This window comes from Osmerus eperlanus, chromosome 2 (genome assembly GCF_963692335.1).
Source record: "Osmerus eperlanus chromosome 2, fOsmEpe2.1, whole genome shotgun sequence".
NCBI lineage: Eukaryota > Metazoa > Chordata > Actinopteri > Osmeriformes > Osmeridae > Osmerus > Osmerus eperlanus.
In genome coordinates, this window is record NC_085019.1 from 22,009,994 (window position 1) to 22,025,617 (window position 15,624).

Here is a 15,624-nt window from a genome sequence, read left to right on the forward strand (position 1 = left end):
GCACCACTCTGCCCCTTTGTCTGTCTCTCTCATTCATTCATTCATCCATCCATTCATTCATTCATTCATTATGACATATGGCTACTGTTATCGTTGATCAATTTTCCGAGCTCAAATATCCTCAAGTCCACCTTAAACTTTCCTTTGGCTCAATCCACTGTTCCCTATTCAAATGGACGATGGGGGGGTTAGAGAGAGTGACCCATCCCCCCCCCCCCCTCCCTTCCAACCCCCATGTTTCATAACAGTCGCCCCCCCTGGACTCGCTAATGGAACGATCCGCTCGTAAATGGATGACATAATGATTCGACCGGACAGTCGCCAGTGGTTACCCACCAACAGGCCGACTGGACAAGGAGCATGGGCCATTGTTGGCATCTAGTGGCGACACAGCGCAACTACAACGCTCCATGAGCACCAGGCAGGAGACACGATCGGCTGCATGGACTGTAGTCCTACAGGCTGCTGCATCGTGCACTTGTAGTCCATCGCTGTCGACTGAACTTTCCATATGCACTGTTTGTGTGCTGCTTTGGATAACAGCGTCTGCTAAATGAATACTTCTTCAACGTCTTACTGTCAAGCGGTGGAGTGATCGTATAGTGACCTTGAAAGGAAGACAGATATCCAACTAAATATCTAAGTAAATGTTTAACTACTAACGTGAGTCTGTGGGTGTGTGGTTACATGTGTGTGGATCTACCCGTATGTGCGTGTGGTGGGGTGTGGATACACGTGTGTGTGTGTGTGTGTGTGTGTGAGAGAGAGAGAGAGAGAGAGAGAGAGAGAGAGAGAGAGAGAGACAGAGACAGAGACAGAGACAGAGACAGAGACAGAGAGTCTCACCTTGCAGGAGGAGGCCAGCAGTGTCCCGTCCTGTTTCCAGCTCAGAGCCTGCAGCTGGTCTGGGTGCTGCTCCAGAACTGCAGACACACACACACACACAGCCCCGGTGAGAGGAGGAGAGAGGACCCCACACACACACACACTGACACACACTCCAGACAGGTCCACACAGCAGAGGATAGAGACAGAGACAGAAATAAACAGAGGCAGAGTCAGGGAAAGAGGCAGAGATAGAGGCAGGGACAGAGTTGGAGACAGAGAGAGACTAGATGGACAGTACAGACAAAAACACACACAGAGACAGGTGAAGCTAAGGCACAGAGGACACACACAGGACGAGAGACCAAAGCAGATCCTGGGCATGATCAGAGACACACACACACGCTGTGGTAGATGATGCAGGTCAGAGGTCACAGGACAAATGAGGTTACAGTGTCATGACAGCGCGGCACGCGTGTTCCTGACATGCATCCATGGCTGATAAGAATGAGATAGCGTCGTTAACACTGCGCGAAAGAGAGAGGGTTGCAAAAACACACGCACAGATTTGACACGCTGGTCCTCTCTCATAACGCACACAGTGCCACTTGACCCTCACCATGAACTCAAGCCCAGGTTCACAGAGGTGAGCATGTGGGTGGGGGTGGCGGGGGGGGGGGGCACAGATAGGTGAGCGGTGTGTTGTGTGATGGAGGGGGCAACAGCCAGTGAAGGAGGGGTGGGGGGGTGGGGGCGGTTGGGCAGAATTGAGCAGCAGCTGTGTAATGGGGGGGGGGGTTCTGGGAGGGAGGTGAGGCCAGAGGCTGGAAGGGGGGGGGGGGGGGGTGAGGCGTGTACCCTGAGGCCAGACCGAGGGAGGCCGGAGGCCAGGGAAGGGGACGTTACCTCTGCCACTCCAGCATTTAGACTGAGCCGGCCGCCCCAGAGGGCTGTCCAGAGACACCACACCCTGGGGAACCCTCGGGGAAAAAAGGAGGGGGGCGGAGGAGAGGGGTGGGGGTAGGGGTTGGGGGGGGGGGGGGTAGAGAGCAACCGAGCGCCTCACCCCCCCCCCCATCCCCCCCAGACATAAAACGGTTAGACACACAGAGACGAACACGGCGGAACACAACGCGAGACTCGGTGAGGTGGAGGAGGTGGAGGAGGCGTCGCCGCCGGGGTGGCGTCGCCGGGGTGGCGTCGCCGGGGTGGCGTCGCCGGGGTGGCGTCGCCGGGGTGGCCCGCTGCTGCCACGCGGTGGGAGGTGTGAACGTGTGACATCGATGGATGCGAGTGAGAAAGGTTGCTCGAGGTATGTGTTTTCCCTGTGTGTGCGTGCGTGTGTGTGCATGTACTGTATGTATGTTTGTGTGTACGTAAGCGCGTGTGTGTGTGTGTGTGAGTGTACGGAGGCTCTCTGGAGATGCTACCGTGTGTCGTGGGGTGTGTGTGTACATGTGTGTATTTGTGTGCACGTGCGAGTGTACATGTGTGTATATGTGTGTATACGTGTGTACATGTGTGTGTGTGGTCCCGGTCAGTACCTGCCAGGGGTGCGTCAGGGCGGCTGGTGTCCCAGAGCTGAGCGTTCCTGGTGGAGGCCACAGCCAGCAGGCCGGAGGAGGAGGGGTGGAAGAGGACCAGCTCCAGCCTGCCCCCTGCAGGGCTCAGGGTCACCTCCGGGCCCGCCGGCTGCTCCTGCTCCGGGTCACACACACGCCACAGCTTCACCTGGAGACACGCACACAGGAACACACGCACACACAGGCACGCACACGCGCAGAAACACACGCACACGACACACACACGCACACAAATAGGAAATTAGCTTTGACTGTGGCGCCATGCTTGTTTTGGGTCAAAACGATTCTGTCTTTCGAAACGATTCTGTCTTTTGATGGTAATCAAGATCCAGTCAGTGACCAGCAACAATGAACTTTGGCCTCAAGCATCAGTCAAGAAACACACATGTGGGATAACAGATGCGGTAAAACTGACCAATCAGTCGCAAGTACACCTTTATACACCTTGATCCACCTTATTATACCCAGACACACTCAGACACCAAACTTGGGCTAGGGCTGGGTTCTAAATACTGGTTCTAATACCTGGACTGGGGTCTAAGACTGGTTCTAAGACTGGTTCTAAGACTGGGGCTGTGTTCTAAGACTGGTTCTAAGACTGGGGCTGTGTTCTAAGACTGGTTCTAAGACTGGGGCTGTGTTCTAAGACTGGTTCTAAGACTGGGGCTGAGTTCTAAGACTGGTTCTAAGACTGGGGCTGTGTTCTAAGACTGGTTCTAAGACTGGGGCTGTGTTCTAAGACTGGTTCTAAGACTGGGGCTGTGTATCAGGGAGGTAGACAGGTAAGGAGCTGTAGCTCCAGCGTGCCTTGATGAGCAGCCCGAGGTGTGTTAGCAGGAGCAACAATGAGATGTTTGTGTACTGCTGTTTGTGTGAACGTTTATGTGAAGTTTTTATGTGTAGACTTGATGACATCTTGAGGCGGGCAGGCGGGCGTTCTTAACTGTGTTGCAGCATCTGCAAGAGATGAGAGTCTGTTTCTGTTTTGCTCACGGTTATTCAGTGCCCCTGACACAGACTTCTTCAGGGGTGTGGACGTCACAAACCTTGTAGCCGTGCATGTGTGAGTGTGTGTGTGTGTGTGTATGTGTGTGTGTGTTTTTGTTGAAAGCTCTCCTCTCTTATCCTGCATACATCCCCCCCCCCCCCCCCACACACACACACACACACACACACACACACATACACTCAGCAGATTCCTCTGGGTTCAGCACCTGTAGTGAATATGTGCTTAGCTTGGGGAGATGGCTTAAAAGCACAGTGGACACTTTAAAGGTTTCTACATAATAACAGTAATACCCAGATGTCCGCCTTTATTACAGACGAAGAGGTTCACTAAAGGAATGCACACCTGGGAATAGGCATTTCAAAATACTTTTGAATGTTTGCTTATCGCTGTCAGCGAATAATTTATGTGGGGTTGGAATTCTTGGGAGACGGCAAACCGGTTCCATTGTGCCAGACTAGATCAATCGAGCACAGAGCGGTGTCTGGAAATGGAAATGGAAGACTTACTGTTTCGTCTGCGGAGCAAGTTGCCAGAAGACTATCGTCAAACGGAGAGAAGTCCAGATCAGTTACCAGATCTGGGAAAGGAGGGGAAAGGAGGACAAGGAAGATATTTGAGTCACAAAGAGTTTATTTCTGGACAATGGCAAGATGCATTCCTTACGTGTGATCTGTTTGAAGACAAAGTACAGAGCTAGGCTTGAGAACTGGAGAAAGTGGTGTTTGGAGTGTGTGGTGTGTGTGTGGAGTGTGTGTGTATGTTTGTGTGGGTGTGTGTGTGTGTGTGTGTGTGTGTGTGTGTGTGTGTGTGTGTGTGAGAGAGAGAGAGAGAGAGAGAGAGAGAGAGAGAGAGAGAGAGAGAGAGAGAGAGAGAGAGAGAGAGAGAGAGAGAGAGAGAGAGAGAAGGCGAGAAAGAGTAAGTGAGAGAGGGTGCTCGAGAGAGGGAGAGGGCAAGAGAGAGGGAGGGAGGGCGACAGGGAGACACAGAGAGAGGGAGCGAGAGAGATAGCGAGAGGGTGAGAGCGAGAGGGGGCGAGAGAGAAATATAGAGAGAGCGAGGGAGAGAGACAGAGAGAGTGAGGTGAATAACAAGGAAAGGGGTCGGAAACAGGGTATCTCACCAGCATGACACGGGATCTGAGTCACAGTCCACTTGCCGTCAGAGCCTGGTTCCACAGTAGACAGGCCCAACATTCCTCCGCCTGTTATCAAAGACACACACACACACACACACACAGTCAACCTCCCCACCTGCAACAACCTCATGGTTGACCACCAGTCTCACTGCAGCATGACACATTCGGCCATGTGGAACAGACAGTGCATGAAGATAAGACAGAAATCTCGGCTACGAAGTGACAGATTCTGCCCCTCCACACTGACACAGACACATAAACACACCAGAGATGCAAATCGACGGAGATAACGCATTCCGTCCAAAATCCCAGACCTGAATGCCCTGCCTGTTCTTACCAGCCTGCTCCGTGTTGAAGGCCACAAGCCTGGGACTAGATTTGATGTGGTTTCCCTGGGAGGTGAAAGATCCAGCCCGAACATTGCTGATCCAGCCCTGGGTAGAAGTGAAGAAGGAATATTATAGGGTGAGATTTTTTATAGCATAAGTGCTAAACACAATCTGTGTGTGTATGTGTGCGAGCGTGTGTGTGAGTAGCCTAAGTGTTTGTGCATGAATGCATGTGTACGCATGTGTTCTAGTGTGACACAAATGCCACAATGGGGGAGCCCAATTTAACAAATCACTGCACAGATAAGAAGGACCCGAGAGTTTGATGTTGACGTAAGTCTCTGCAACTGATAGGAATCCAAAGCGTTCCCCTCGACAGGCCCACACCAGTGCACGGGCATTCCTCGTACACACACGCACACACACATGTACACACACACATGTACACACACATGTACACACGCACATGTACCGACACACATGTACAGACACACATGTACACACACACACATGTAGACACACACAGAGCTGTTCTGCATTCTTTCCTAAAAGTGCAGCAGGAAGTGAATAGCCCGCACACACACACACACACACACACACACACACAGCAGCCTTTGAAACCAGCTTGGCCTGGAGGAAGTAGTGAAAGACTCCCTGCGTGGCAAGTCTTTCACAAGCCTATCAGGAGGGGTGGGGGGGCGGTGTTAGGGGGCTGTCTTTGCCTCTATAGAGTGACGTTGCAATACCAAAACAGAGTCAGTTATGGACTAACAAAAGGTGCCCCCACACACGCGCAAGCTGCAGGAGGAGGAGCACGGAGGGGCCGGGGCAGGGTGTGACGGCGGGGCAGACCTGAAAGCTGCACGCACACAGGAAGTAGTTCCACGCTCCCCCGGCCCCCCCGCCATGCAGGACCTGGGGAGGGTGCCTGACAGTCACCGGCCATCCTCTCTGCACCTCTGTAGGGATGCACAGGTAGGTGCGCGGACTTGATAAGGTGTGTGTGTGTGTGTGTGTGTGTGTGTGTGTGTGTGTGTGTGTGTGTGTGTGGAGGGGGCGGGGGGGGGGGGGGGTCAGAGTCACAGCTGAGAGCTGTTGGGGGAAACCAGAACACCTCAGAAATAAGTGTCCGTAATATAACCTAGTTTTTTGTTGCTTAAGGGACCAGGGGAGCTGAACGGGCTGTTTTTAAACCCCGGACTTCACCCTGCCCTGGATAGACCAGAGATGGGTCGTACCTGGGGGCTTACTGCACTGTCATAGACTGGAATGAGAGTCCACAGGCAGGTCTTACCGGTTAATAACTGAACTTGTTAATGTGTTATTATGCATGTCCAAACGGACTGGGGACACCGAATAGAGAGGTCACCTGCATTCTCAGCACTGGACTGGCAGAGGTGTGTGTCCTCTGGACATGCAGGCACACACACACACACCTTGGGCTTTGGCCGTAGCCTTGTGACTGAGTGTAATCCCCAGGCCGGTGGCTGACTACCAGGACTTGTTTAGGAAAATGTGAGTCTGCAGGGTGGCACATCAGGCATACCTGTGCATGCCATCTCTCTCTGTCTCTCTCTCCCTCTCTCTCTCTCTCTCTCTCTCTCTTCACTCACTCTTGTGAATGTTTTACAGTCTGGGGCTGATGGTCATATGACAGGGTGTGTAGTGGTAGAGTGTGTGTGTGTGTGTGTGTGTGTGTGTGTGTGTGTGTGTGTGTGTGTGTGTGTGTGTGTCCATACATGCGTGTGGAACAGTCAAGGAGTAGTGTGTTTACATTCAGTGGTTGCTACCTGACAGAGTCACATTGCATCATGACCAGATCACCTGTATCAGCTATCACTAAACCTCGCCTAGACCAATCACGACACTTACGCATATGAATACCAGGCGTTTGGAAACGATTGGGGCTATTATGCAATCCTGAAAAAAAAAGGTAAGGAGACGGGCTGCAGGTATCGGATCCCTGCCCAAACGGGAAAGGTAACTCAATACACTTATTGACACTCAGTGCATTGTATCCTGATGGACGCAGCAATTTGTCTGGGTGACAGTCACTTCAGTGATGAGACCTGTCTAGAGAAATCTGCGTCTCTTGCGGAAATCTGGACGAACAGATATATTTACATTTATTCATTTAGCAGACGCTTTTATATATGATGATCTTTTTTGTGATGTGAGAACGCAAACGTAGACTTATGATTAATTCGCAATAATGATAAGTAGGCTACTCTGTGTTCACTGATGTAATGGCATTTCTGCATCATCCGACATCTAGCAACGCTGGAACACAGCTGAATGGAACAAGTATGGATGCAAATGAAAACAGGGTTTAATATATTCGTAAATGTATGTGAAATATATCTCACAGCCCCTAGATCCCGTAAAAAATATGCAGGAAGTTAATTTACAGTCGTTCTTCAACACCACTCCTCTCCTCTCCAACCACAGCTGCTAGAAGATAATAGCAATGCGAGCCAGGATAATTGGCTATTGTCAAACGTTTGTCATTACTCACATCTTTCTTTCCAATCTTCGGGGTTGTGTTTTTGAATTTGGAAGCCTTAAAACGATTCATGCTATCTTTTCCAATTGACTTTCGTGCTTTCCGGTATCTCTGTCTCGATTCGAACTGTGCAAGCTCACTCTTTCAGCTGACAGTTCACATAAGTCCGGTACCTCGTTTGATTTACCCGGGCCACACGGCGGTGTACTGGCTGGGACTGGAAGGATAAAGTAAATGACAGACAGGTAACCGCCCGATTCAACCTATGATGCTCTTCTTGGTTCAGCCCGCAGCACTCTCTGATAAGTTTTTTTTAATAGCAAATGGATCTTCAGGTGTGAGTTAGAGGGAGACACATTTTAACTGGATTTTGTAAGGATGGCATTCATTAGAATAAATTATTTACGATTGCATTCAATATAGCAGCATAGTTACAAATAGATAATGTTGGTATGTAGTGAAGACACGTGACTGGGTTGCTTCTTTTGATATATGGAAATTGAATGCGAAAATCTATCTCATCTAGTCTGTTTCGTTTCCCTAAGCCTTGTAGAGAGACCCACCTCATTGCTACTGTCTATTGTCATTTCGCCCTCTTTGGTTAGGCACTATATCATCCGAGGAAACGCGTTTCGAGCCGGACAGCATTGAGTGGTGCGCACGTAAAACAGGAAGTTACTCTAGAACAAGCTTTACCTCACGTGTTTGGAAATAGTCTAAATTTCATCATGAAAGGCAAATTTAAGACGCAAAAGAATGGAAAAGGCAAGCCTGGATCAAAAAAGAGAGGGCCTAAGTGCATTATCACGTTCGACGATAACGAAAGACAGTAAGACATGACAACACATTGCATTAATGTATCCTTGTAACAAGTTGTAGATAGATAGTAATAGACAGGTAATAGCTACAGTACAGTAGCCAATAGAAACTTGTAGCCATTATATGTTAAAATTGATGACTAAATATGACACTTTAATAACATAATATATGGAATTTTGCGCCATGCTTTGACTTGCTACATGTTTTATAGTGTAATTACGTGTCGAACGACATAATAAGTCCACTGCCTCAATAACTGCCGATGTTGTGACTCAACTGAGCAGCAACGTGTGTGATCTAACAACACGACTGTCTCTCTGCAGGGAGTATCTTACAGGCTTCCACAAGAGGAAGTTGGAGAGGAGGAAAGCAGCGGTTGTGGAAATAAAGAACAAGATCAAGGAAGAGCAGAAGAAAGTGCGCGAGAAGGTAAATTATGACCGACATGTAATCACTACATCGAAGACTCGAAAGGCGTTTTAGAGCATAATGAATGTCGGCTACCGGTTTGTAATTCCTGCTACAGGGAACTGCACCAACGTGGACAGAGGAGGGCACTAACGAGCAAGATGTTTATTTTTCTTTCCAGAGACACACAGAATACATGAAGTTGCTCAAGGAGAGAAAGGAGGCTCTCGGTAAGTTACAAAGAAACACTGGAAAACATGCTAACCTTGCGTCGTGACCTTTCAACTGAACACATACTGTGTTCCAATCCAGCATCTTAGTAGCGTTAATATTTATCTGTCAGAGAAAATGCTGTGCTGCTTACTTAACTGGTATTTTCCCCCAATGTCACCATAGATGAGGACGAAGATGAGCTGGAAGATGCGATCACTGGCACCACAGAGTCCGTGCAGTACGACCACCCCAACCACACAGTCACCGTGACGACCATCAGCGACCTGGACCTGACAGGAGGCGGCCTCCTTGGACTGCCAGCCAATCAGGTAAAAGACAGCAGGATGTCCAATCAGGTAAAGGAGAGCAGGATGTCCAATCAGGTAAAGGAGAGCAGGATATCATTTTCATTTCTGCTGAATATAACGCATTCACAGTAAACTGTTGTCTTTCTGGGTGAGAGTGTCCAATGACTGTGGTGATCATGCGGTATATTCATGCGGAGTCATGACCTGATCCTGCAGCCCGAGATGTTTGACCGGCCTTTTCACAATGTTTGAATGCTCAGAGATATTGCAAAGACTTTCTGAAACCTGTCGCATCCGAACTCTGCGTTAAGCGCCTGATCGTCTTCTTCGCAGCTGGATCAGGGAAGCGAAGAGGAAAAAGAAGAGAAGGGGGAGGAAGGGGAGGAACTGGAGAAGAAGACTGCCATGCCCAAGAAATCGGGAGACCCCATCCTTAATAAAAAGTATGTTTCCTTCCATTCACTCTGTGTCAAACCAATCATAGGAAACATGGAATCACCACTTATCTCTCTCTTTCTCCCTCTCTCTCTCCCTCTCTCTCTCTCTGTCTCTCTCCCTCTCTCTCTCTCTCCCTCTATCTCTCTCTCTCTCTCACACTCGGCCTCCCTCCTTCTCTCTCCCTGTAGGATCTGCTCCTTAACTGCCTCGCTCCACTCACACACCAAACAAAAGAAGAGGAAAGGCAGGAAATCAAAGCAGCAGGAGGGCAAGGGACGAGGCCAGCCCACAGACAGGAAGTCAGGTGTCAAAGACAGGAAGTCAGGTGCCACAGAGAAGAAGGCCAGATCCGGGAGGACCTCCAAGAAGCTGAGACGTAGGCAGACGGGGAAGAGGGTGCATCACCACGACTGAGGAAAACAGGAAACTACGTTTTAAGGAGCGTTTAAGAATTGTTTATCTGGAACTTGGCAGGCTGGACCTTATGGTGCTTGATGAGTTTCTATTGGCCATGGAGTGTACAGGTCATACGTGAACTGGAATTGCATCTTCATCGGTCAGTATCACAGACAGAAGTCACCATCTGAGTACTTGATTGTGATTATCCTACACCGCAGAATAAACTGTGTTGTAATATTTCTTGTTCAACTTTGTACATTTCTGACATCATGTCACTTTTGTAATATTACAGCTTTCTGTTGTTCATACTGCATAAATGTGTCAAATCTGAAACCTTGGGATTAAAAATATGTATGCATAATTTGTTTTGATCACGTTTAAATGTATCCCAGTTATTCATTTTATATAATTGTAGTTAGTCATAGTTTGGAAGTTTTGGAAGAAAACGGCATTCACGATATCAGGAAATGGATGTGTGTGTCTTCACAAACACCACGATAACACCTTTTCTCATAAAATGTCCTCAGTTGTTGTATTTTGTACTTTTAGAAATGGTACAATGTGATAGGTTAGAATATACGTTCGCTCCATACCTTACCTGTGTTTATTTATTTAAGCTCACCTGATCCAACGAGTACCATCTGCCACGATCACCAGAGCTTCATTTCCCTTTCTAAAGCCAATGATATTTAATACAGCCCTCAATAGGTGGAACTGTCATGCCACTGATGCCATTTTGGCTCTGTGTCTGTATCAGACTGGATGTCCACCAGCTATTTTATCTTGAGCCAGGATGGCCGCTGAAGGAGCTTCAGTTTCACCCATTGTCGAGGCAACCAATAGGATGTGTGTGAGTGAGTGATCTCGGGGGGATAGAGAGCATGGAGAATAGGCTTGTGGCGGCGGGGGGGCTTGAAGACACTAAAGTTTGTCTCTGAATGACATATCCTCCTTTGAGTTGACAACGGGGCATCTTCTGTCAGGTAAACATCACTTCTCTACCTCATATTTAGATGATTAAAATAATAAAAGCAAATGCTGACATTTTATTTGGCAAGAACCTGTTACTGGTGTACTGAATGAGTTACATAGTGACTAAAGTAGATTGAGTTGTTTTGACAGTGGGTTTCCTATGGTTAATTGCAATGTCATTCTAAGAAGGGTTGTGATATGGCTGTGACTGTATTGTGTTTCACTATCATCTCGTCTGATTAGTTTTCACTTAGCCTAACTGCTTCGCTTCAGATGAACTACTAACCATGTAATAATGGCACTTATCCTGGGTTACAGCGGGAAGCAACACTTAAAGCAGCCGTGCTGCTAATTATGCCCTTAACATCTTTCAAATCATCTTTTTATGTTTGTCCTTATTTTGATATATTTCGTATTTCCCCTTGTAAGCTGAAGTTAATTTCTTCTCTGTAATACTATAGTCAGTTTTAACTGTTGCGCTGTGCCATCTGTCACCTTGTTTAACCTGTGTGCTACAATGGTCTCGTGTTCAATACCACGTTTTGACATACATTTGGTAGGGAAAGGTGCTGAGAGAAGTGTTTACATTTGTTATTGTATTTTTTAACACTTGTACTAATTTATCAAATGAAGTTCGTGTCCAACATGTTCGGTGAAGTGCCTCTCCACCCTGCCACCAGTGTTCTCAGCCGGGTGCGATGAGTGAGAGATCGCCCCCTCAGGTTGCGCCATGCCCGTCGCCGGTGACGACCTCGTCTGCCCCGAATTCCAGCCCAACATCTTCGACCCCTCCCGCTGCCACGACTGCTTGCGGCAGAAGCGCCTGCACGCCGGCGCGGGCGCCAACGACGTGGTCACAGCAACCGCAGCGTCCCCAGCAGCCGTGCCACAGCCGAGCACCCCAGTACCGGGGCCGGGAGCGGGCAGAGCACTAGCACCTCCTGGAGCTCCACTACCCTCTCTACCAGGACAGACGGGGGAGAGAGACACCAGCAACAAGGTAGGAGAGGGAGAGAGATACTGGAGGGGAGAATGACGAGTGCAAAGGGATGGGATTATTCAGATCTATTTGCAGGGTGTGTGTGTGTGTGAGAGAGAGAGAGAGAGAGAGAGAGAGAGAGAGAGAGAGAGAGAGAGAGAGAGAGAGAGAGGGGAAGACCGAACAATAGGATCAGAGAGGAGGTCAGGTAGACAGTGAGGTCACCGGCCAATAGGGAGTGATGGATCGTAGGAGGAGAGCATGGTGTGTGTGTTTGTAGGGTGGCGGTTCTCATGGCAACTTGACCACGTGTGACCACTTGACCACTACGATGAGCGGACATGTGTTTCTATAAGCCAGGGCATCGGGTCGGCAGGGAGGATCTTTTAGTGTGACATAGAGGCCCCCTTTTCTACGGGTGATGACATGGAACAAGAGTGATATAAGTTTCGTAACAGTCCACAACACGCCTGTTGAGGTGTGACACTGTGTGGCGTGTGAGTGCGACGAATTAAAGGCGAGAGAGTGCAGGAAAGGGGGGAGGACAGCAACATTACAAATTCATGGAGGGAGATCATTTACTGCCCTTTTTCAGAATCACCGGTAACCGTATCTAAGGACACAGAGGTACAGACAACCTGCTGCCCAGCCGGCATACGGCAGGTGCACACCCAGTCACCTTCGAGGGCACCACGAGCAGGGGTGCCATTCTCTGCCAACGGAGCTACACTCGTTATTACCTGTGTTTTCTTATTGCAGTAAAGGGATATACAATTCTAATGTTAAAAAAGTTACGCCAAAATGCTTTACGAAATTGTGAAATGAAAAGACGGAACAAAGGTTTTTGCAAACTTGCACTCTTACACTGCTGCACAAATACAAAACATATTATATGTCCGACAATATTCGCGTAAAATAATCTTGGGTGCTTAAGACTTCTGCAGAGTTCTGTATTTAAACAATAGATTACAGAAAAATGGATATTGTAGGGCCAAATAGAGACCTATATTAGGTTTTATGGAAATCAAACACCCTGATCATGACTTTCAATCTCCAAGGCCTAGAGCAAGGACATACAAGAACATACCATAAGCCCATGTTGCATTGTATTATCTTATAGTACAAGTTAATTAATTCATTTAGCACACTAGTTGTCAAGACTCGTTGTTTAGAAGCATGCACATCTTAGTATTGAAGAAGTCACAGGCACATAGAGCTGTGTCGAGGTTAAAGTTGAATGGCACCAGTGTTAAGGTTACTTTTTTTCCCTTTACATTCAAGTGATGTCAAAGATTAAGGTACGCCTTCAAAGGCAATTCATTTTGAGAGCAGGGAATACGTCATGAAAAAAAAAACTCTTCAATGAAATATTAATGAGGAGAGCCACATCTAGATTGAGTTACAACGCTGTAACTCTAATCGAGCAACAGAAAAAACTTGTGTGCGTGTGTGTGTGAGCATGAGGGATAGACTGAGAGAGAGGTCTGGAGGAACGACAGAGTGAGATAGAAGAGTGAGAAAGAGGGATGTACACTCCATCACCTTATACACGAGGATCTGGGTCTGTAGCAGGTAACTTGAGTGTGAGCGTGTTGAAGTTGGATAAGAACTTGCACTTAACGGCACTTGAAGTCAACTGTATATATATTTAGTTGAGTATGAGGCATGGAACCCTTTTTTTCCTCGTATGATCTGTTACGCAACTTTCCGTGGGTGTTTGTGAGAATATAGTTTGTTTTTATAGAAGAGACATTACCACGACTGGTGTTGGCACCACAGCGCCGACACCTGTCGTCAACAACCGCGCTCATTGGCCATCTGAAACTGACACGTGTTGTGATTGGGCACGTTGGTTCTGACCGGCCTATCAGGAGGACTCTGATGCCTTGTCGGTGGTGAGCAGCTACTGTGACGTGCGTGGAGGTCGTCGGGGTTACGAGGAGAGCTCCCTGTGTATCCTGAGCCCGGACTGTGAACTCTACATCTGTGACGGAGACGACGACAGCAGCACAGACAGGTATGGCGGCAGTGGGGAGAAATTCCGCCCCGAGCCGGTCAGGGATGTTTTAGTCTGTACCTTTGCGCAGTCGGAGACTGTGAGACAATTGATTTGTGTCGTCGGTTCAGAATTTGTTAGAAGTTGTTAAAGTGTTGTTGTTTTTTTTGGTTTTGTTGACTGGAGCTCAGTATTTCACATCTAGGATGCAAATGATCTCTTTTTTCTCTTCTCTCTCGCTCATTCCCTCCCTCTTTCTCTCTTCTCTCTTCATCCCCCTTACCCTTGTCATGTAATTCCCCTCCCTTCATCCATTCATCCCTCCATCTCCTCTCCTCCTCCAGCTGCTGTGACCAGAGCGACTGTCCAGACTTCAGCGGCTCCGACGACAATCGCCTGCACCTCCGGCGCCGGCCCACCCACCTCAGCATGACCCGCCTGGACCCCCCGCCCCACAGACCCAACCCCCGCGCCTGGATGGAGGAGGCCCAGAGCAAGGGCAGATTTGGGAATCAACACTCAGGTGAGAGAGGAAGAGAGACAAACTTGTCAAGTTAGACTTAGGGATGTGACGAGACACCTTGGAAACAGGGTACTTCCCCATCATGGGGGGAAATGGGGTTGTCCGCCTCCGTCAGTGCCTGAAGGCTGGGTTAGTGTGCTACCCTTTTCAAGAACCTCCAGGTCTGTCTGGAGGTCATCTACCTCAATTAGTCAATTATCTACACTTTTTACACAAATGTCACATTCCAAACAGTACTGTACTATAAAGACAATGGTGAATCTCTATCACACTCAAAATAAATCCTCGATTGGCAAACAAACCGAAGGTGGTAACATCCCAGCACTGAGGACCCTAACCCAGGTTAGAGTGTACGCCACCACTGAGGACCCTAACCCAGGTTAGAGTGTACGCCACCACTGAGGACCCTAACCCAGGTTAGAGTGTACGCCACCACTGAGGACCCTAACCCAGGTTAGAGTGTACGCCACCACTGAGGACCCTAACCCAGGTTAGAGTGTACGCCACCACTGAGGACCCTAACCCAGGTTAGAGTGTACGCCAGCACTTGACTCTGTGGATCTGGTTACAGCCCAAGGTGTTATTTACATGACTAAACCGTCAGCGACCTGTGTTTGATGTCACCTTGCTGAAGTGGCAAAGGGGGGCAATTATCAGTAACAGAACCGATAGGCAGATTAGTAGCGTGATACCACGATCTGGCTGCTATTTTTGTCATGACCCTGATACGGAGTTGAACATGAGGGAGGTGGATTTCAAAGATCATATTGTACAATTTGCAGACTTTTAGTATGTATACTTTATGAAGTACACTATGTATTGTTTATGAGGTTTATGGCCTCACAGCAATTCCAATTGTGTTTTCCGATGTCGAACTATGTGCCTCGGTCTGTTTCCCATCTCGTCCAGGGTTGAAAGGAGAACAGGAGCGTGAGAGTGGATACTTCTCCCTGGGCAGGGCGGGGGGCGCCCGTGCCTTCCGAGACAAGAGCCCGCCCCTTCCTTACCGGCACTTGGAGAGAGGCCACCCCCTCTACAGCTTCCGCAACCCGGAGCCCAAGGCCACCGTCCCCTTCCGGAACCCCAACCTGGGCGTGGCCTCCGAGAGGCTGATCCCGGAGCTGCTGTACCAGGATCTGCCCCCGGAGAGCCCCCTTCCACCCCCGGATCCCTACGAAGTCGCCG

General features: G+C 48.9%; 2 protein-coding genes across 2 annotated transcripts; one reads left to right on the plus strand and one right to left on the minus strand.

Annotated features, from left to right (window-relative positions):
- Positions 1–149: 149 nt before the first annotated feature.
- Positions 150–7,553, minus strand: LOC134038490 (coronin-7-like). The gene is made up of 7 exons (XM_062483892.1): positions 7,397–7,553; positions 4,890–4,986; positions 4,538–4,618; positions 3,924–3,994; positions 2,370–2,556; positions 847–923; positions 150–164 (listed from the first exon to the last, which is right to left on the minus strand). Exons 1-7 carry the CDS (start codon positions 7,454–7,456, stop codon positions 150–152), a joined length of 588 nt encoding a protein of 195 aa, XP_062339876.1. The 5' UTR covers positions 7,457–7,553.
- A 464-nt stretch (positions 7,554–8,017) lies between these two features.
- nol12 (nucleolar protein 12) lies at positions 8,018–10,330 on the plus strand. The gene is made up of 6 exons (XM_062483734.1): positions 8,018–8,213; positions 8,527–8,632; positions 8,793–8,841; positions 9,008–9,153; positions 9,466–9,575; positions 9,759–10,330. The coding sequence occupies exons 1-6, from the start codon at positions 8,113–8,115 to the stop codon at positions 9,982–9,984; spliced, it is 738 nt and encodes a 245-aa protein (XP_062339718.1). The 5' UTR covers positions 8,018–8,112; the 3' UTR covers positions 9,985–10,330.
- The last annotated feature ends 5,294 nt before the right edge of the window (positions 10,331–15,624 follow it).